The sequence below is a fragment of the Eutrigla gurnardus genome (genome assembly GCF_963514095.1).
Source record: "Eutrigla gurnardus genome assembly, chromosome: 10".
Classification (NCBI taxonomy): Eukaryota; Metazoa; Chordata; class Actinopteri; order Perciformes; family Triglidae; genus Eutrigla; species Eutrigla gurnardus.
The window spans coordinates 6,509,914-6,531,028 of NC_139924.1; the positions used below are offsets into that span (position 1 = coordinate 6,509,914).

The 21,115-nt window shown below is 41.0% G+C and overlaps 1 protein-coding gene across 3 annotated transcripts in view; it reads left to right on the top strand.

The window, feature by feature from the left end:
* Window positions 1–707: 707 nt before the first annotated feature.
* arhgef12a (Rho guanine nucleotide exchange factor (GEF) 12a) overlaps window positions 708–21,115 on the top strand; it is a 35,874-nt gene continuing 15,466 nt past the window's right edge. Inside the window, exons 1-6 of one of the 3 annotated variants that reach the window (XM_084020061.1) lie at window positions 708–1,828; window positions 1,914–2,137; window positions 13,930–13,950; window positions 14,660–14,751; window positions 16,890–16,955; window positions 20,867–20,965. In XM_084020061.1, the coding sequence (XP_083876187.1) occupies window positions 2,106–2,137; window positions 13,930–13,950; window positions 14,660–14,751; window positions 16,890–16,955; window positions 20,867–20,965 (310 nt within the window). In that variant the 5' untranslated portion in view covers window positions 708–1,828; window positions 1,914–2,105. The remainder of the gene's footprint in view (window positions 1,829–1,913; window positions 2,138–13,929; window positions 13,951–14,659; window positions 14,752–16,889; window positions 16,956–20,866; window positions 20,966–21,115) is intronic. The other 2 variants (XM_084020060.1, XM_084020062.1) reach the window with 2 other exon arrangements.

Consider the following 21,115-nt stretch of genomic DNA (forward strand, 5'->3'; position numbering starts at 1 on the left):
TTCAAATCATGTCCACACTGACTCTGCAGGAGTTTGCATGTTGAAGCTCAATAAATAAAGTCTTCCCAGCTTCCTCTGTGGGCGAGCTAAGAAAGTAGCTGGTGTGTCTTCTTGTCAGACAAAGGAGTTGACTGTAGGCTGTAATTAATGAACAAAATGATTGTTCTGCCAGTCCTAGACCAACCACAGAGAGCCATAAAAACCATGAAATAATCACAACAACACATCAACATCTCTCTCTCTCTTTAGAGAGACAGATGCAGTCTATGTGCAATGATCAACTAAATAATAAGTCGAATGTATCATAACTGTATTTGGGTTGCAACGTCGACTAATTGTTCGCCATATTAAATCAGTCAAATGTTTTATTTCTTTATGAATACATGTATTTGCGTATGTATCGATTAGCATTTAACTCTAAACAACATGCTGAGACAACTGTTCGATCAAAATCGTTTCGATTGATTTTCTGTCAATCGAGATTCGAATAATCGGTGCAGGTCCAACATATGACATTGTATTATTTGTTCATAACCTACTATAGATGTACTCGGATATGATAAAAATGGGTGGGGGGTGACCTCGTGGTATCACAGTTATTATTTCTGGTGTTCCTCTGCATCGTCCCCTAACATGCTGACACAGAATGAGTTTTCCCATCTCCCGGCGGAAGTGGTTAGTGGAAGCGCTACTGGACTCCGACAGCTAGCTGGCTAGGGCGTTGCTAGCGGCAGAAAGTGGTGGATTTTTTGGTACCTTTCCGCAAGTTATATCCGTGTACAAACAACGCTTTACGTTCGGGAGAAACGGCGGTCGGCGTTTGCTAAAAGTTTCAACCGCCTCGGTGTCTTTTCTTTGTCGCTGCTTTCCCGGGGACTGACGTTACTTTTCTGTCCCGTTAGCTGGCCGCACAAGCTAGCTGCTGCTTCTTCCATCCACGGGAATTCTGCCGAGAAACGACTGGATTCTGGAAACATGGAGTCAAGCGGCGCCGCGCCGAGCTAACCGACTTCACTGGATCTTCTCGCCTCAAGGAGATTTTTTTCCTTTTTTTTCAGAAGGACGTTAACACGCAGACACATTGCGAGCCAGTCGACATTCATGCCGTGTTGTGTATGTATATTTTTCAGCTCGTTTGGCCGGACTCATTGTTGTGAACGCGAGTTTGCTTAGTTTGCAGCATACGAGGCAAAGTTTTTTTTTTTCGGCTGAAAGAGCTCATCTGTTTTGTTAGCTGGTAGCTGGCGAGATTCAACGCCAGACAGCTTTTCCGTGAGGTTTTCTTTAAAAAGAGAAAGGAAAAAACCCATTGTGCTTTTTTTTTTAATCGACCATCTGACCGCTTTTAGCGTTTTTTTGTTGTTGTATCTGACGTCTTACACCGGTATAACATTAGCAGTTAGTGCTAATTCGTAACAACGGGTGGGTTTTTAAAAAAACAAAAACGTTTCTCATGGTCACGGGAGAGTCGTTTCCACGGACACAGACGGGGCTTTTCTGGGAGCAGGGAATACCAAATGGGACCGGAGGAATTTCCAGCATCTCCGAAGCTCGTCTAGGAACCGAGGCCATTCAGCCGAACCGGGGTGGTGGCAGACGGGACTCCGTCGCAGGGCTAACGTGTCTGTTACATCGGAATACGTGTTTGTTTACACGTTTCGTTGCGGCGGAAACTGCGATGTGAATGCAAAGGATTTCATACATGCACGACGACTTGTGCCACCTGTATATTTAATTCTCCTTGCCAAAAAACTGTTTGCTAGCCGGGGGTGGGATATCATCTGACTGCACTGCTCATACGACAGAGGCCCGGATTATATTTTTTAAGGTCTGCACTGTAGATTCTTTTGCCATTCAGATTTTTGGGGTTATTTGCCAACAGATAGGTAATTGCAGTTTTGTTTTCCTCCCAGTGTTTTGGACGTGTCTTGCAACAACCCAGCGGCGTCTTTCCTACAAGTAATCTTATTTTCAACGTCATTCTCAAAAACCCTCGCCTGCTTCAGACTTAATGCCAGAGAAGGACGCTCCAGGAAATCGCCTCATCACACTCTGGAAAATGTTAATCGGATATAATCTGCTGCAAATCTAGAACCAGAAGCCCAATGAGTGACACACAGTCCAGCTTCACTGACAGGTACGATATACAACAACCTTTCACACTCTGCCATTGTGCTGTTTGCACTCCATATGCACAAATTGATTCCACATAGCAACATACACATTTTGTTAAAAGTCTCTTTATTTGGTTATGAGTGTGTTAACGTGAAACACAACCCCCCATTCTGACGAAAACATGTTTTACGTGGTCCAAGTAAAGCACTTATTTGTGGTGCTGCGCTCAGTAATAACTATGTTATACAATCTAATTACTAAGGGAGGACATCAGATCTTGATGGAAACTCTGCTGATCTCAGCATGGGTAATGCAGTTCTCTGCTGACAGTAAAGTACCACTTGTCCAAGGATTGAGAAGGCCTGCCGCTGTTTGTGTGCCAGGGGAACGGTGATCCCAGTGCACCTTTCAACATCCACATTACCTCCTAAGCTTCTAAAGCTAACCTTCTCCTACACCTATTAAAACAATCTCTGGATTTACGCTAGACCGTAGCCTCGTCAACTAATCACCTTATCTGTGGCATCTGTCAATATAAGAGATTGGACACTGTTGTTAAGACCAGCGGGCTCAATAATGTGTCAAGACTGTGATATAAATCGTCAATATTCTGGCATTGTATCATTACAAGAATTACTTTGGAGAATAAATTGACATCTATTCTCAGAGTGCTCTGGCAGCGATGGAGAAGTGAAGCTGTTGCATTACATCAATCCTTTCCACCTGAATCCCACATACCTGCAGGAAGAGCAGGCCAATTCAGTGGAATGTGGTCGGTAGATTCAGAGCAGAAGGAAGCTTTATTGCACAGGTTGGGATCTGAAATACCCTCCTGGCTAGGGCATGAGCTAGAGGCTAAAGCCCAACCCCATTTTACATGACCCCCCTCCCCCACTGCAATGATGGCAACAGTGGCTGGCACCAACTGCTATTGTGGTGCTGTTTATTGTGTTTTTTTGGTCATTAGTATTACCGCAACATTATCTATGGTACTTCTAACTAAACTGATACCACCAGGCTTGTATTTGTTTTTATCAGTAAAATGAACAAATCAATGTTTTCCAATCACCTCAGAAAACATGCATTGAAATGTAAACTGCAGTTGATTGGCAAGTAAATCACATGGTTAATGTTGGGTTGCTATTAGACAGTGTAGTATGTCATACAGTGGATTTGGTCATCTCAGATTTGCTGCAGCATGTGAAGCCTTGAGACCGCACTACACACATTTGCAGTCTATTCATCTTCCCTTTAGTAAGTGTGTGGGTTGATATCTTTAGTGTGAGTCTGTTCGTTTTGCATTCACAACCTCTGTGTTCTGTAAGTCACAATTGTTATTCAGTTGTTACCAGTAGAGCATGATGCAGGCTATGATGTTGATGCAAAAAAAAAATGCAAAACAGTGTGACAGCAGCAGATTCTTCAAGCAACTCGCCCCGTACCTCTGTTGCACAAAGAATATTGTTTAGACTGCAGACGTTTTCAAGGGTGTTTTCCACGGTGGTTGATAATGACTTTATTGATTAATGGTGTTGGCTGTCTCTCCTTCACTCCCCGTCTGTATTTCCCCACCGTTGCTTTCTGTCCCTCTATGTGTGGTGTTGTGCATTTTGTTTTCGCCCTGTTGACTATGCTGGGAGCATGCATCCAACATCTATTGGGGTTGGGCTGCCAGCCGATGGGTCAGTTTAGTGTGCTGTTAGCTCTTTGTCATAGAGTTCTGCTGATCTCCACGTTTTTTTTCCCACCCCACCCCCCTGAGGCCCTCCCGGGAAGTGGGGCTGGTGACATCACTAATAGTAAACAATAGCTTTTAGTGGGAGCGAACTGGCTGTCCGCTTTATAGGCCAGGTCCACCAGTGTAGGCCAGGTACATTGAGGGAGGCTGGCTAGAGTGTGTCTTTGTTGTTGTTGAAAAATGTCATTATCATTGATTAACGTTACTGTTGATTATGTGAATAATTGGGCGATCACTCAATTTAGTTTTACTACCTACAATTATAATGTCTATCGCAACTTAACAGAAGCCAAGGTGATCTTTATAGATTGTTTCTTTTGTCAGGCCAACAGCCTAAGAGCATTCGATTTTGCAATAAGAGCAGCAGCACATTTGATATTCTATAACCAGCAATTGCTTTGTGTTTCAACTTGATACATAAATAAAATATCCAATCATAATGTTTATCTAATGATATTCTGTCTTAATTAAATTAATGTTATTTGCCTTACTGCAGTGGAATTAGTTTGTCCATGATAAATGTTTTCCTGGGTAGTTCTGACAGCTTGGTCTGCTTGCATGCACCTCCCGTATTTGGCATCCCTCCCTTATAATGCAGTATGCTCCATCTAGTCAACACTGATAAGAGGGAGGCTGTGTCAGCTGCTCTTAACTGTGCATTAAAATGAGTATCCAGGAGTCATTTAAAGTGCTGATCAGATGTGCAAATGTTCCAGTTCAGTATGCAGTGGAGAATGGTGCCATTTATAAACGTAACATGTTTCCTGCATCTAAAAGGACAAGATGTAACTTTTGTAGGTTTGTGGGAAAAACTACTCTAGTTCAAGTCAAACCAAGATTAGCAGCTATGAGAGAGACTCTCTGTCACATCCCATTAGAACAATTCTATGTATCGTATGGGAAGTTGCTGAGTAAGAGATAACTCACTCAGACTTCACTTTGGGCTCCGGGAAATTATGTTTATTCTTGACTATTTATACTATTTTAAATACCAAACAACTAAACGACTCATTGGGGGGGGGGTCATTGAGTGGAATCATCTGTCTTATTTTTAGGGGCTATGTTTATGATGAACTTTGGGCTCTTGCAAACAGTTTGTATTAAAACTAGAGCGGGTTGCAGTGTACCACCCCTGATTTTCTGATTGTCAGGTGAAAAAAAACTAATGAATAGTCCAATCTTTGCATTGAAGAGTCAAGTCCAACAACAATGAAAATACTTGTTAAATGCAGCCATGGATCTTTAACTTGAGATTCATAATTGTTACCTTCCCTATCTTGTACCTTGTGTGTGTGATTTTCAACATTGTGAAGGAATTAATTTTCTCCTTGACTTTTATGTCAAGACATCCTCTGAATAATTTCTAGCAATAACTTAGCACTTGTGGCCTGTAGGCCTTTTTTTCCATTAACATCTTTGTCACAGATTTTTTTAGGTCACTGCAAGCTCTTGCCAGGCTCCGTATCATCAGGTCTTTGCCAGCTGATGCATTTTTGTTTATTTCTTGCCTGAAACCAAACCAACCACATGGTAAATGGACCTGCATTCATATAGGGCTTTTCTATCTTACTAGCTACTCAAGGCGCTTTACACTACACATTCATCCACACTGATGGCCTGCACATCAGGAGCTACACATTCACACACCGATGGCATGCCACGTGTTTTCCAGGTGGTAATAGACCCATCATGTGTCCTCGGCCTTATGCAATCAAAAACAACAGCTATGCTTTAAATCCTACCTTTTTATAATATATCACGAATTGTTTCAGATGTGTTTATTCAATTCCATGGTAAAGTGGGAGGTTGTGGTCTACAGGGCTGCATTATACGAAAGAGGTTTCTAGTACTTTGTGTTTGAATACCATATTAGAAGTCTAAAAGCCCTCAGAAGCTCAGATTGATCTGTTGCAAGTACATAGTTGACCTTGTTGTTTTATGGTATTTATACATATTGAGTGGCTGCACAAGCTCCGTGTACACGCTTGAAAGGAGAAGCAGTTTGGTGGCAAACTGGATCTTGGTCTCAGGTCTTGTATGGTGTCTGGGTGTTTGTCACATTCAGAATTAATATGAATAGTTGTTGTTTGTGACATGGTACGCTACTTGGAGAAGTACATTTTAGATTTCAAGAAAGAGGGAAATAATAAGGCATATTTACAAGTGCTGCTGCTCTAGATATTACCTTCATGTTTTCATCAGTTAAAATGGAAACTATTTGATTCATCACAGTGGGACTCTTACTTCTTTCCATTATCAACCACTCCCTCATGCAATAACCGTCCTGTATTCTCTATCATGTCAGACCATGACCCCATCTACTTAACAATATGAATTATGGTTTTGAAGCTCAGTACTAATTATGTTGGGCATCATCTTACTATGTTGTCATCTCACCCTGTGCCACCATTGCAGTTACAGTTGTCAGTGATGCATTCAACACGGTTTTCCATAAATAGGTTTTGTTCTTGATGACATGGTCATATTTTGGTTAAGGCTTTATATTTTTAGGTTTTAATCTATGCAGCAAAGCCGCTGCAATATCCTCTAGACTTTTCAGTATGGACGTGAGAGCTGGGTTGAAAGCTCAATATTTGTATTACCTGAATTGTTTGTATTGCAACTTATTAACAATGAAAGGCACAGAATGACTGACCAAATTCTTAGTTTTGTTTATTTATAGAATGTAAATGAGGACCTGAGGAAGACTCTGCTCACACCTCGATGTCACTTTGGCAGGCACACACAAACTCTCACCATACTCGGTTTATTCTTGCCAGGTCCCATTTCACTCTTTTTCACACTCTCTCTAAATCACATCAATCAGGTATTCCCTTCTTTGCTCCAGTGAGTCCTTTTCTCCAGTCATCGCCACATTTTCATTATGCCTCAAGGTAGGGAGTATTTTGCATCAAACTTGCCTTCACCAGTTAGCTAACTGCAATTGTAAAGTGGACAGAGCAGAAACTCTGTGGTATGCCGTGGTCTTTTTGTGCGTTATATGAGGGTATTTTTTCTTTAGTTATCTTAGTCAAGACAAGCCTGGCTAAGAGGAAAGAAATGGACACTGAAATAGAAAAACAGGGGGAGATGGCAGAAAGGGGAAGAAACAGGCGATGCCTCAGGGGTAGTGATGTTAGACTGTGGCTAAGGTCTAGGCATTAGCTGAGGCTCTGAGTGCTGAGTTGGGGTCTATCACCCAGTGCTGTGATGCTGATGTTTGTGGACATCCTCTAGAATCCTGCCCTGTTAGCCAATAGAGCTTCAGGCCCCAAACATTACTTTCACTTCACAAAAGGCAGGATCACTACAATAGAGAAAAGGGGGACAAGGGCAGAGAGCTGTCTTGCCCAAGTGTCAAGTCCTCACATGTCCATTTAAGGGTTTAGTAGCCATGAACTAGGGTAATGCCTTCAAGCTAACTGTGACACTTGTGAAGCCATGGTATTCTGCAGATTGCACAGTGGCCCAAGAGATGTCATGCTGGGGATTTATCTAGCATGTCTTGCTGTTAAATTCGTTATTTCATGCTACATTGATTCTGTAAATATCTTACAATATGGATTTATTTATTTTTCTAAGGGCAAATAATATGTCTGGGTAATCTTTGGAGGAGAAAAAAAAGACAGTTGACATTTGAAAGCAGCAGTAGCTGATAGGGTGTCATTTCTGTGGCCTGTTTATGTCTCTTTCCGTGGCTCTCGGAGAGGGGATGCTCAAATTGAATGTTGTCTCTTGGTGTTAGGAGAGGCTGTGCTGCAGAGGGTGACCGGCATCCTGCTGCAGCAGTTTGATTAATCTAAGAGTGGCGTTTTCTGCTGATTCAGGGGTGACTAGACAGATCACATCACTACTCTTTCTGTACAAGAACCCAGGCTCTGTCCTCTGCAGTCAGGTTGAGTGGAAGACTGCTTTATGAATACCATCAAAGAGGATAGGAACAAGGAAGGTTACAGCTTTGCTTATCAGATATATTATTTTTATTATAGATATTATCGATATTGTTATTGTCCCATAAATGTCCATGATTTCCTTAAGAGATGAGATTTCTATCATGGGCGTAATTTAATAGAACATTTTATAGGAGGGAATGAGGTATCAGTAATGTCCTGTTACTCGCTTATCTGTGGAATAGTGCAGTATTACAGTATCATCCCATTGAAAGAACAGAAACTATCATTGAATTATCGCCCAGCCACTTCAACACATAGCCAATACTGTAATGCTAAAGGTTAAAGCTTAATTCAAGCTAAGTACGCGGTTCAAAGAAGTTACTCATGGATTAGAAAAGTTCTCAGCTTTTTGTCACAGGGCTCGTGACCAGCAGCAGCGTGGACAGTGTAGCATGTTGAACCACATGCCACTTTTTCCTCTCCCAGTGCTGGAGGACAGCAGACAGCATAGCGTGAAGAAATGTCTATCCCCCAGCACTCATGTCAGGAATCCTGATGAGGTTTATTGGGGCAGAAAGGGCACTGTTTTCCCCCTGAGGCTGTAGCTTGAGCTCCAGAGCTTGTCTCTCCTACACACACCACACCTCTCTGTCCGTCTGTCTCCTACACTCACTTCATGCTCTCTTTCTTTGAATCCAGTGGTACATGATTGCGCTGCTAAGGCCACATGTTGAGGGTGGAATTAGCGTGGTTTGATATTAAACTAGTCTGTAACACAGAAGGTGATTTTAAAGAAGGAGTTTCACTGCGTGGGTGCAGACTACTCCTTTCTTAGTGGCAGGGAGTGGAAAGCAGTGACGTAATGCAGGCTGTGTAATTGTGTGTGCACCCACATTGTGTGACTCAGGTATATAGATTAGATAACAAGCAGTGCGAGTGTGTGTGTTCTCCCCATTGGCTTGCTGCAGGCATGAATCAGGCTTTTCAAGAGACTGTATCATTACACCATTGAGACAGAATCACAGACCTGTTTTAAAGAGGTGGCGTGCATGAATGGCTGGTTGAAAAGGTGATATTGCCAGTGTAGGGTATGTGGCGTGACTCAGCCGAGGACATTGTGCCGTCACCACAGAGTTACACTCTGCCAAGTCTTCCAGTGTAATCTAACATCTGAGGATGTTTTGCAGGGTGCAAGATGATGTTGTATTTCACCTCCTGGTATGAAACACGCCTCAGTTTGATCTCTGAAGCCTGCAGGCAACTCGCAAAACTGTCCAATCCTCTCCTAGTTTCAGACGGGCCCCACCTCTCGCAGCCCCAACAACACCTGTGCTGTGAGCTGTGTTGCTCTGCTTCTGGTAGGCGACTCCAGATGACTGCAGCAACTCCATATAGCACAAGTTACAACAGCAGCATTGTCTGACAGGGAAAGGTCAGGCTAAAGCTTGCTTGATCAAGTGTCCACCTACTTTGTTTTATAACTTGGGTACATGGGCTTTATCTTTTTGTTTTATTTTTTTGTGTTGCCTCTTGAAATGGCTGCTTATAGTTAGATTGAGTCATATATACATCTCATATGAGGATGATATATTATCATAACCTGAAGTGCTTCCCCCCATATCTAGCCTGAGTTGGTCTTTTCTCATTGTTCAGTGTTTTCCTTCCTCTTCTGTTTGGGAGACCCGTTTACAGAAATGGCTGTGTGTCAGAGTCCTGCTCCCTCAGGGCTGTTCGTCCCTCCCTCTTTCACTACTTTTTCTCTCTCATGGTCTGGTCTGGTCCCAGCCTCTCTTGCTGCCACTGTAGCTGCAGTTGGCCCCAGCTCTGCCACAGTTTTCCATCAAAACACCAAACCTCAATGGAGCATTCAAGCCCAGGCCCGCTCTAGTGCTGCCCCTCCCTCCCATCCCACCCTTTTCTGACTCTGCCTTCTTTCTCTCTTTCTCACTCCGTGCACACTCAATGGGCCCGTCCAGGAAGAGGTCCTAGCTCAGACTTGAAAACTTTTATTGCAAGATCTGAAGAATTGAATGAGATGAGGAAAATATTCTTAAACACTGTGTGTAGGTTTTCAGGAAAATGGGCTTTTCTTTTAGCATGCTGTTGCAGTTTTCTTATAAGTGCTGAAGCAAAACTAAGCTTCTATAGGCTTTAACTGATACAACTTTTTTTTTTTTGTGCCAGACAGCAGTCTACAACCTAAACATATACAGTTTTACTATCACTGAAGAGTAAGACCTTTGCACATACATTTCAAAATTGTTGGTTAATTATCTGTCAGTTGACCAGTTGATTCAGCACTGGTGTGTTCTCAGTTATCGTATACGTTGTTTATTGTTCTGAACAGAGTGGTAGAGTGGTCAAAGTATCATTAAGACATAGAACAATAAACTCCTGTTGTCTACTGGACACAGAATTCAATGGTAATGTGGAGCCATTGTAATGATTTCCTAGAGATATACTGTGAAGCTATGGGAGCTATGACTTTGTGTCTGTGATCATTTTCAGTGAAAACACAATGACCACCATAAAGGCCCTCAAATACGGGCATATTGGCAGAAAACATAACATAAATCTACGTAATGCTGTTGATAATTCTGGGCTGCAGCTTGTGCTCATTTTAACAGGGCATGAACAGACATGAACTGACTAAAATGTACACATGAAGGCACATTATAGTGGGGCTCAAGCACTTTGCCAATAAGTTTGCATTTGTTATTGTCTATGAGTGTGTACAGTTGCATATTATACGCAGCACATAAACACTCCATAGCATTTATTACTTTGGCATGGTCCAAATCTGGAGTAGAAGGCTGCTGTGCCATCTAGTCTTGACACATTTAGTTGATGCAGTCATAAATTAAATGTTTGGAGTCTATCCACATACATACATGACTTCAGTTAAATAAAGTTTGGTACAGTTTGACATCATTGTTCGTAGAGCTTTACAAACCAGGCTAAACGGGCTAAGCCGATTACACAGCTGGAATAGAACGAGTGCGTGTTTTGCCAAAACTTTCTGGGTAAAACTCATGAACCAGAATTGCTATTCTTTGAGGCGAATACAAGTGCCTTTACACCCTTGTATAAAGTATTTTGCTATGAAGGTATAACTTATCCATTGGATTGTTTAGGTTGTAGCCAGGTTAGCATGGTGCAACCTGTCCGAATGTTCATGCTAATCACTGTGTATATAAAGACTAATGAATGAGTCTTTGCAATATATTTCTTTCCAATCTCTCTGGTTTTTCTTGAAATTCAAAAGGGCAGGACAGTGCATAACAATGTAAGCAGGGAAATGATATGAGGATTTTTGCTCATATAATAAAGGTGAAAGCAAAACAGAATGGTATTGTTGAGGTTTCTAAGCCTTTCCATTTTATGACTAATGCCGCCACATGAATCAGGCATGATGACTTAGTTGTAAGGTAGCTGATTTTCTGACAAACAGGATAGGTTGTTAGGAGGAACTGCAGTAGGAACTTACTTAGGAGTTACTTAGTTGTCAATTTCTCATTTTCAACCAAAGGACACTTTTGCTTCCGCATTGAAAGGAACTGCCTTTTTTATTTCAATGTTTAATTTCAAAATACCTGCTATCCTTTCTGTCTCAGACAACTCTCGCAAGTCAGTGTTAATGTTAAATAACTTGTGTTTGTAATTAGGAGATGGGTCATACCTTACTTGAACCAAATCTTTTTTGTGCTCATCACATAGCTGATTGCCAGACAACTTTCACATTCAAGTGCTGTACTAGAGTCACTATTGCAAGCCTGCAGCAGCAATCTCTGCTTCTGGTGTTTTCTTTGCCTCCCAAGTTGTGATTTCTGCACCTTTTTCAAGTGTTGACTGTCTCACGCTCAGTACAGCTGTGTTTTGTTGTTTTGCTGTGATACTGGCAGGTCACCATTTAATTTTTTTTTTCTTAAATTTTCTTTCCCACACATCAATGTGACAGCAGCACTCGTTCACCCATGCTGGAAGTTATCATTAGAAAGGTTTAATTTTATTTTACCCCGGGAAACGCTGTTTAATGTGAAATCTGGGTGCACATGTTAACTATCAAATAATTCACATACACTCAAGTGTAGAGGATCCCAAATTATTGCATACCATGTACATCTCAATATGTTTACATTTTTAATTAATAGCACAACGAAATTTGGATTCCATGTTCAGTCATGCATTATTCCAGTACTTTTCCTGGCATTTTAAATTTTTGCCTTAAAAACTGTTTACTGTGGCGACTACAGACCTTTTCCTCCCAAGCTCTGGATTTGTATGTCTATCACCAACTTGTACCAGAGGCCTGTAGTGTCTAAAACTACTGGAGTAATGGATGGTTGAACATGTAACCTAAAATCATTGTCGTATTAATTAAAAATGTTCAAATGTAATTTGAGTTAAAGATACGACACAATTCTGAACACAATTCCTTTTCAGTTCTCTTTGAACAGTTTTAACACGTACAAAACACTATTAAATCATCTTGCAGTGGCACGTTATTTCTGAAAGCATGATTCATAAGTCTAGTTCAGCACCGACATTACAGACAGCCAGCTGCATCATCCAGCCCCTTAGAACTGGGTTTGCCTGTCACGTTTTCATTTGTTCCTGTATGATCCACCAAGAACAACATCTGCCTGCTCAGTTTTGCCATCCCTGTACGCATGTCCCAGTTCAGTGTGTATGTTTATGTGCTGACTTTTCCATCTTTCCAATTTAGAGGTTTCTTAGGGAGTGGGCAACTAGCTAGTTTTTTTCTCTTCTAGAGGCTCTGGAACTTATTACAGTCTGAGGCATTTTCATAAACGGGCCATTCAGCTGCCCCTGCATGGCTCTGAATGGGACACACTGTCGCCAAGAGAAAGAGAGTTAATGTGGGCTAGTTAGTCATGAGTCCTCCCTGTTGCGGAAGACTGGTGTAGTATTCATACTACTGATTTGTATTATAATACTGCCTGCATTTAGGTTTGAGATAATACTAGTGTGATTCAGAGTTACATCCTGTTTATTATTGTCTTTGTCTGTTTTCCTTTTCCTTTAGCATTTTACTAAGTGTTTAACCTTACTTAAACCGTTGTCCCGCCTAATAAATATGCCCTGAATAAAGAGATGTGGGCTTGACAATTAATTATAAAAAGGTATTTGTTTTTGTGGGATTATTCCCTGGCAGACACATCAATCTTCCATGCTTTTAACTTCATCAAATAAAACATAAAACTGAATCTAAATTTAGACTTTGTGGTAACTATATAACTTTTGGTGGTTGAACTTTGGTGGTTTGTGATACCATATGAAGAAGAATAGCAAAACATGGCTCTGCTGAGCTGTGCAGACCCCACCAAGAAAGTGTGTTACAGATAGAATATAGCTTTGGAATCGATTCTATCAACGACTAACAGAGAACCGAGAACATTACAGGTACATTTTGCCCATTTTAAAGTTTGGCTCACTGGAGTTAAAAATGGCTCGTGTATAAATTGCCGGGTCCACTTGGGTCAGGTTTCGTGAGACTCCTACTGCCACACAGGCAGACTCTTTTCAGTCCAACGCAGCGTCACAGTGAGGAGGCAGGCCTTTAGTCTTGAATGTCTTTGAGTCCATACGGCTTTGTCCTAAACATGAGATCAGATGCCTACTCTGAGAGTTAACAGTGCAGTATCTACTTAAATCTAAAGAGTCATTTTGATTTGCATCTGCTAAACAGCAAGTAACTACACAAATCCCCAACTTCCCGGGAAATGTGTTCTTTTTTATTATGTTGCTGACAGTATCCCTAAATCATCTCATCATCACTAGCAGTAATCCGTCTCAGGGCAGGCTCCCTCGAAGGAAGCAGGCCATGGATGTGATTAGGATATGATTATTACAGTCATGTCATGATGTCTGTGAGTAACTAAATCACGGCACACACACACACACGCTCACACAGAGCTGAGATCTGAGGGATGGAGGACATTTGACCTGGAAAAGGCTTTAATCTGCAGCTGAAGAACTCTGATGTTTGATCAGGATTATCGTGTTTACTATATGGGTCTCAGGGGAAGCTGTCAGCTTGGCATCTTGTTTTTTACCCTCCACATAGGCATAAAGAGCTCTGCTTTTGTTTGCTTTGTTGTATTCATTGTCTATCACTTCATTTCTATGAGATACTGATGAACGTTTGGTTTTATCTTGCAGGTTTCCCAAGAAAGCAAACAGGTAAGAATCTTTATTTTGTCTCATTTTATTGCACAGATAAATGCATGTTAATGGATAGGTAATCCTGTAGCCACATGGAGCTCCGGAAGAGGGGAACGAGGCAGGTCTTACTAGGAACTGGTGTGCTGCAACACAGAAGTCTTCAGAGCTTGAACCAAACATAACCCCCCTCCTCACTCATGTACACACACACACACACACATACATAGAGTGAGGGACAAAGGGGTCCCTCTTCTGAGGGCGGTCCATCACTGCCTTTCACTGTGAACAGAACAGTGGCCTTTCACAGTTGGGGCCGGCATAGGAAGAGGCAGCCATACATAGCCTCCCGAGGTTCAAGCCGGAGTCTGGCCTTGTAGCACCTCCTCTGAGGAACGTCCTTTCTCTGGCCTTGCTCCCTGGGCACTCAGCAGAGCGGCTCCACATCCTCTCTGACTGTCACATTATACAGTAGACACACTCAGCATGATTCATACGCTAGGGAGTCCTCTTGCTACATTATTCTCTGTGGCGCAGTGAACAATCGCCGGTTCTGTGTGTTGGTGTAATTCCTCCCAAACCTTCACTAGCTTGCATCTTGAGCACATGCAGAGTGGTAGTACATCATGACGCACTGACACTGCCTGTAAAATATGCTTCTAATAAGACTACAGTGTTGTATATGACGGCATATACCCGATAAATGCCATCATTTTTTCTCTTCCTTCAGAACCAGCAGCATTCTCAGTAAAGACCACCCCCCGGACAAGAAATCCAAAAGTGACAAAACCTCACTTCCCTCCAATGAGTTTGACCCTACAGGTAACTTCACCCTGTCGTTTTCAGGCTCACACTCCTGTTCTGCTTTTCTAATTCACTCTTTTTCCCATTGTGTCCATCTTTCTCTGGATGCATCACTTTATCTGACTGCCTCATACATTTCTCTCTCTCTCTCTCTCTCTCTCTCTCTCTCTCTCTCTCCTCTCTCTCTCTCTCTCTCTCTCTCTCTCTCTCTCTCTCTCTCTCTCTCTCTCTCTCTCAGTCTCGCTCACTCACTCTCTCTCTAATGCAAAAAACACAGTCTCATAGTCTCATAAATCGATTATGCTGTTGATGGTTTGCTCGATGCACAAGGCATGCTGGGATGGTGAAAGTTGTAGTTGTAGTGGTTGGTGTGTGTATCTTACTTGATGCCTTTTGCTCTCTTCAAAAACAAAATTCATTTCACTTGTGTGGTCTGGTCTGATATAATTGTCTGAATCTTATCATTGGGGCCTAACAACTTTATGTGAGGTTGGAATGTTCCCTCTTTTTGTGTTAATTCAACGAATGGAAATGTCTTTATTAGCTAAAACTGCAATATACCAAATGTTTGGCATAAGCTCATGTTGCCCTACATTTGCTGGTTTTAAACCAATAAGCAAAGAAAGTTTGATTATAGCAGCTGCATGCTTCGTGTCTACATGGTCATGTAGTCTTACATAAATCAGTGTATTGCGGGTGTATGTTCAAAGTGGTTGGGTGGTCTCAATGCATACTTGAAGGGCATGAAAAGCCACTAAGCCTGTTATGCCCTCCAGTTTCAAGTTTATTGCAGGGTGAGACTGTTAGGGTTCAGAAATGGTTTGATATGGTGGCTCTCCCTGTGGTATTTGTCAGCAATCCACGCATTATGATTTCAGATATGACTGAAGCTTCTGTATTCAAAACAAAATCGTAAATCCTCTACACCGCATGGTGGCTTATCTCCGTATGATGCAACGAAAACATCGACAAGATGTGCTCCCTCAGCGATTACACAAGACATGCACTTGTTTGCCTGTCTGTGTAGAACGGCACTAAAACTCTTTCCATATATTTCTGTGATTGTTTGCTCTATTTTTCGAACGATTCAGTGCTTAAATCAAGTACAAAGTAACCTAAGAGAAGAAAATGATTCTTTATTTAGTTGAAACGTACATCTTCAGGTCCTCATTACAATATTCTTGACATGATTCATGTTTGACTTTGTGTTATGACCTTTTGCATGCATGCATGGTGTTGGTCTGCATTTATGTTTATCTCTTCTTAGTTATCTGCAACTTGCATGAACTATAATATTTTCCTAGATTTTCTACTGGTTGCATCTTTTCTGTCATCATTTGAAATTAGTTTGGTTTATTAAGGACGGGCAGGAATAGTCAGATACACGAACTGGAAATTGATGTTAACACTGGCTGCTGAGATTCGCATGTCACCAAATGAATCATACAGTCATTTTTATCATTAAGTAGTCATTATTAAAGGCGGAAAATATACTGGACATTAAAAAGGGCTTGGAACAATACCGGTTAATCCTCTCTTATTGGCTGCAACTGTGGTTTGTTTATTTTTATCACCAGCTCTTTTGCCACAACTAGTAAATCCACCTTCTGGTGTTGACAGACAGACTAGAAAATGCATTGAATACAACTGCTTTTTCCCCAGCTATGTCTTCATCATGCAGAAATGTACTGCAATGTGAACATAGGGGAAGAGGCCATTAGAGTATGATTGGAATATTTTTGGATCACAAAGCCCACAAATTTGCTTTATTTCATTTGGTTCTGGTGCATTTTAAAATCTCATCTGCACTTAAACCACTAAGCTTATGATTTTAATGTAGGATACAAAGAGGCCACTGTCATTAAAGTCACAATGAATTGGTAGAGTGACCCACATGGGTGTGGAGCTACTTTCAACTAAAGACAAGCTAGTTCATTTTTAGTGGCTGCACTCCTGCCCGTCGAAACCATTATGTTTTATTAATCTACCTATTGGTTCATTTAATTTTCTCCTCCCATGATTGTTTCTCCCTCATGATTTTCTCTTTCCTGTTTTGTGTTTCTTTTCCTTGTGTTGGTTCTCGTTGTGTTTGTGTGTGTGTTTGTTTGCTGCTGTGCTGTCTGCGCTGTGGTCTGCGTGGTGGGGGCTGTGAGCAGAAGCTCTGGTGGTGCAGAAGAGTGGCAGCAGCAGTGTGCTAGCAGAGGGGAAGCCTGAGTCCTGTGGTAAGATGCTCCTGCTGGGATGGCTGGTGTGACAGCTGCATCTCTATACATGCTTCAGACCGTGGTGTGAAATTGCCACTAGATTTCTTTATAGCACAATGATAGCAAAAGAGTTTTTAGCTGTTTCATGTATTTGTAGTCATTATAATATGTGATGCACCGTCAAAGGACTGAGTCGTGTGCCCCTCTGAACTGGTTGCAGATTCAGTGCCAAGAGATCATCTCAACACATGATTTAACTGCTTTGTTAACGGTTACATTCATGCCGAAAAATAAAAGTAAAAAAATCAATGCAGATTTAAGATTAGAATAATTTACCAGGCTATGTCTGAAAACTGAGAGATGTTTTGTGCATGTTTGCTTTTCTCCGGCAGCTAAAACCTAATGGGATGTGGTAGACACGGTTATTTTCATTATTATCGGTTATCTGCCAATTATTTGGTCGATATCAGAAAGTGGTTCTTATGACCCATTACATTCTCGTAAAGCCTAGGGTGATGTCGTCTTCATAAACTGAGAAATTTAGTTAACTAACATTTAAGACCATAAAAAGCAGCAAATCCTAACAATTTATAAGCCATGTTATTCAGGTATATTTGGAATCTTTCCTTGGAAAAAGGTTGATTAATTTATCATTTCATCTTCTCATCTTTAAAACATCATTCTTAAATGGGATTATGGTTCAAATAATTATATCTTTTAGCGCTGCAGCAAAGTATAGTCTGAGCAGAGCGTTCTATGTAGCACTGTTGCTAGGTTTGACATCATCAAGGATGACTGTCGCTCTGTTTCCTTTCAGTTGTCAAGCAAACTTTTAAGATGTACAAAAAAAGAAATGTGAATTAGTGGTGTGCATAGGCTATGCATGACTGTAAACCAGTAAACAAAGTGGAAGAAGTAGAGGTTGAATCCAGAAACAAACAAGTCAGCTTGGTCAACTAACCCTTCTTTCATGTCACTAAGTATTGGTCATATTTCCTGCTGCCATGAAGACAAGCATTTGTATTTTACGGAAATATCCGGAAAGAACTGCAGCAACAGCTGCATTTTGCTGTTTCCATACAGCTTTCCTAAGGATACTTACAAATATGCTTATAAATATGTGAATGGGAACACGGCTCGTGGCTTAGGCCAGCATGTAAATGGCCTTGGATGCTTCCAATCACCAGATTTCTGCTCTGTGTACTTTATGATCGGTTCAACAGGTACAGGTTGTGAGATATTTATTTTAATATATTTTTTAATTAAATACTTTAATATTTGCAACAACAAAAAAATATATCAAACCATAGAAACCATTAAAATGACTTAATTTCCGCTGGCCATCTGTTTGCTTGATAAGTCCTAGTCATACATTTTGCCTTCCATCTCACTCCAGGGACAATTTAATTAACTTTTTCAACGGTGAAAAATGCTCACTACTGGAAACCATTGTAGAAGATCAGAGCAGCTTTTCTCAGTACTATTTAAAAGTTAGATTTTGGATTACCAGGATGCAGTTGCATAGTTTACTTTGAACCGTAATCCCACACTTGAGCCAGGTCCTAATATTGATGTAAATTTATAGTTAAGTGATTATTGAAATGGGATTAACAATTAAGCTCACACAGAAAATAATACTTGCATGCTTACAGGGACTTACTTTCTGTTAGAGTAAAGCCCAGCGCCCACTGAACAAAGCGTTTTCAGTAAGCAGGGTCATTATGGAGCCTCATCGCCCCTGTGTTGTGAGTGTCTTCTTAACTCTGGTCTCTCTCTCACTTCTTACATCATCTGGAGCACTTTTTCACAATAACTGTCTTTAGACCGACAGAGACAGATTTCTGCTCGTCTAGTCTCTGTCTAGGACACAGTTTATCAAGATGATCCTTATTATCATGTGCCACAAAGCTTATGTGTGTTGTCTCTGTCTGTTTGAATCATTATCTCCATTTTATCCCGTCATGTGTCAGTTTATAATCAAAGAATCTCATGGATGAAAGGCCTTTATCACAGAACAGCAGTCGAAGCGTTGATTTTTAAACAGACTTTTCGATTTAAGGAAAATAGTCTGAGCTTTGTATGCGGTGTTGATTTATTGTAACAACAATCTTTCTGTGATTGTTTGGCTCAAGGTACTCTGTCAATATTAAAGGTCAGTTTAGTCTCTAGAGCACATTTCCTTGTGTTTCAGCAAAGAGTGCAGATTACAGATCAGTCAAGCCTCTGAATAATATATGAGTTTAGATGGTTTAACCTGATCAGTGATCCTCTTGGTTTATGCTCACCAACCAAAGATCTCTAAAATACTATTAGAACACAAGCAAACGATCAACACCTAGAGGCAAATTCACACCAGCTCTTTAACCCATATGGCTTCATCTGTTTCCTTGACACCCCTGCCCTCTCCTCCTTTCCCTTCCCCCTGCTCCCGGAGCTCGACCTAACCCTCTCATCATACCCCTCCCCCCCAGCCTGGGGCCTTTGCCTCCCCTATCCTCTCTCCATGTATTAGCTCCTGTTCCTTCCACTCTCCAACCCCCACCCCACCACTCACCTTATCGATCGACTCACCTCTGGTTGATTCTGCAGAGACCAGCTCAAGGGTCACCTTACTCAGTTTGGGTTACTTATATCATTTCTCCTTTTTGTGGAGAAGTTTTTAAAAGCTTGCTATTATTGGAAAATTCACTTCTTCTTGTTCATGATAACATTGAACCGTCTGCATTCTTTGCATTATGCACTCTTTTGTCTCTACTGTCTTGTAAGTCTAGTCAGTGTAAGCCAGACATTAGATAAGCTCTAATCTCTTTTTGCTACGCTACACCTCGTATAAGAACCTGAAAAGTAACGTTCCTCCTTGTGGCCTGTGACACTACAAACAAAAATGTCTGGGGTGCCTTTTTCAAATCACCTCAGACAGAAGGACCACTATCATTAAGGTTTATGACTTAAAGATGATTTGTTATTCTTTTTTGGTGTCTTGTCACCAAAACGAGTTAGGAGAAGATGTGAAACCTTTTCCAAAAATATGTTCAAAATACATAAAACCGCCCTCAAATGTTCTAGTGTACTGTAAATGCTGAGATTAGAACAGAGTGCTAGACTACATGTCCTGATATGGTAAAGGATATTTTTGTCTTAAAACAATAATGACCATATGAACTGTATGAAAGCATTATTGGTTGCTGTCATCGTTCCTCATGTGCAAAAAGATGAACATGGAACAAATACAGAGATTAGGGATGCAGCGATACCAATATGGGATATCAAGCTGATGCTGACTCAAATAGCTGGATCGGATTGGTGACAGCTGGATCAATGTTCAATTCAATTCCATGTTTATATACTACCCTTTGACCAAGTTGCTGCTTTTAAAAGGTTACGCTTGAATTATAATTCCTGTTCATTGTAAAGATTTTTCTTTACCAAGTCCCTGTTGTAGAATGTATTATTTTAACAATAAATAAAACATCTGTAAATGTTTTACAAAACCAAATTTAACAAATGCTGATACTCAAAGTCCAGATGTAGCTATTAGTATTGGTACTTGGTGCACCCCTAACATAGATTGATAATTAACTTAAGGTACATACGGACATGCAAGAATTCTTTTGAGATAGACTTTAGATAATCTGAATCTATCATTTAAAGGAGGGGTCTATTCCTTTATCCCTAATTGAAACCCACTTGTGCAGCACATATCAGGACTTACTCAAAAATCAAGTGCAAAAATGACTCTTCATAGACTGTAATGTATGATTATTGTCCCTCAGTTGGAACCCTCCACAATACATGTTCTTTTTCATGTGCTTATTTAAAGTATCTATGATGTTAGTTTTATTTGATGTACAGGCTCCAGTGAGTACACTGTTTAAGCGACTTCCTGTCCCTTTTGAAGACCATGTTATGTATTCCTGTCCCACTTGCAGGTCTGGTCCAGCGATGTGTAATCATCCAGAAAGATGAAAATGGCTTTGGGCTCACTGTCAGCGGTGACAACCCAGTGTTTGTGCAGCTTGTCAAAGAAGGTAAGGTGGACTCTCAAACTTTAAAGGCAGAAGAAAAGGGTGTTGTTACAATTACTACTTCTGGTCTAAGCAATTGCTATAGAGATATGTGCTTCTGTTTCACGCAGTGACATCAAACTGTCATGGTAGTTATTTCTGAACTTAGGGATG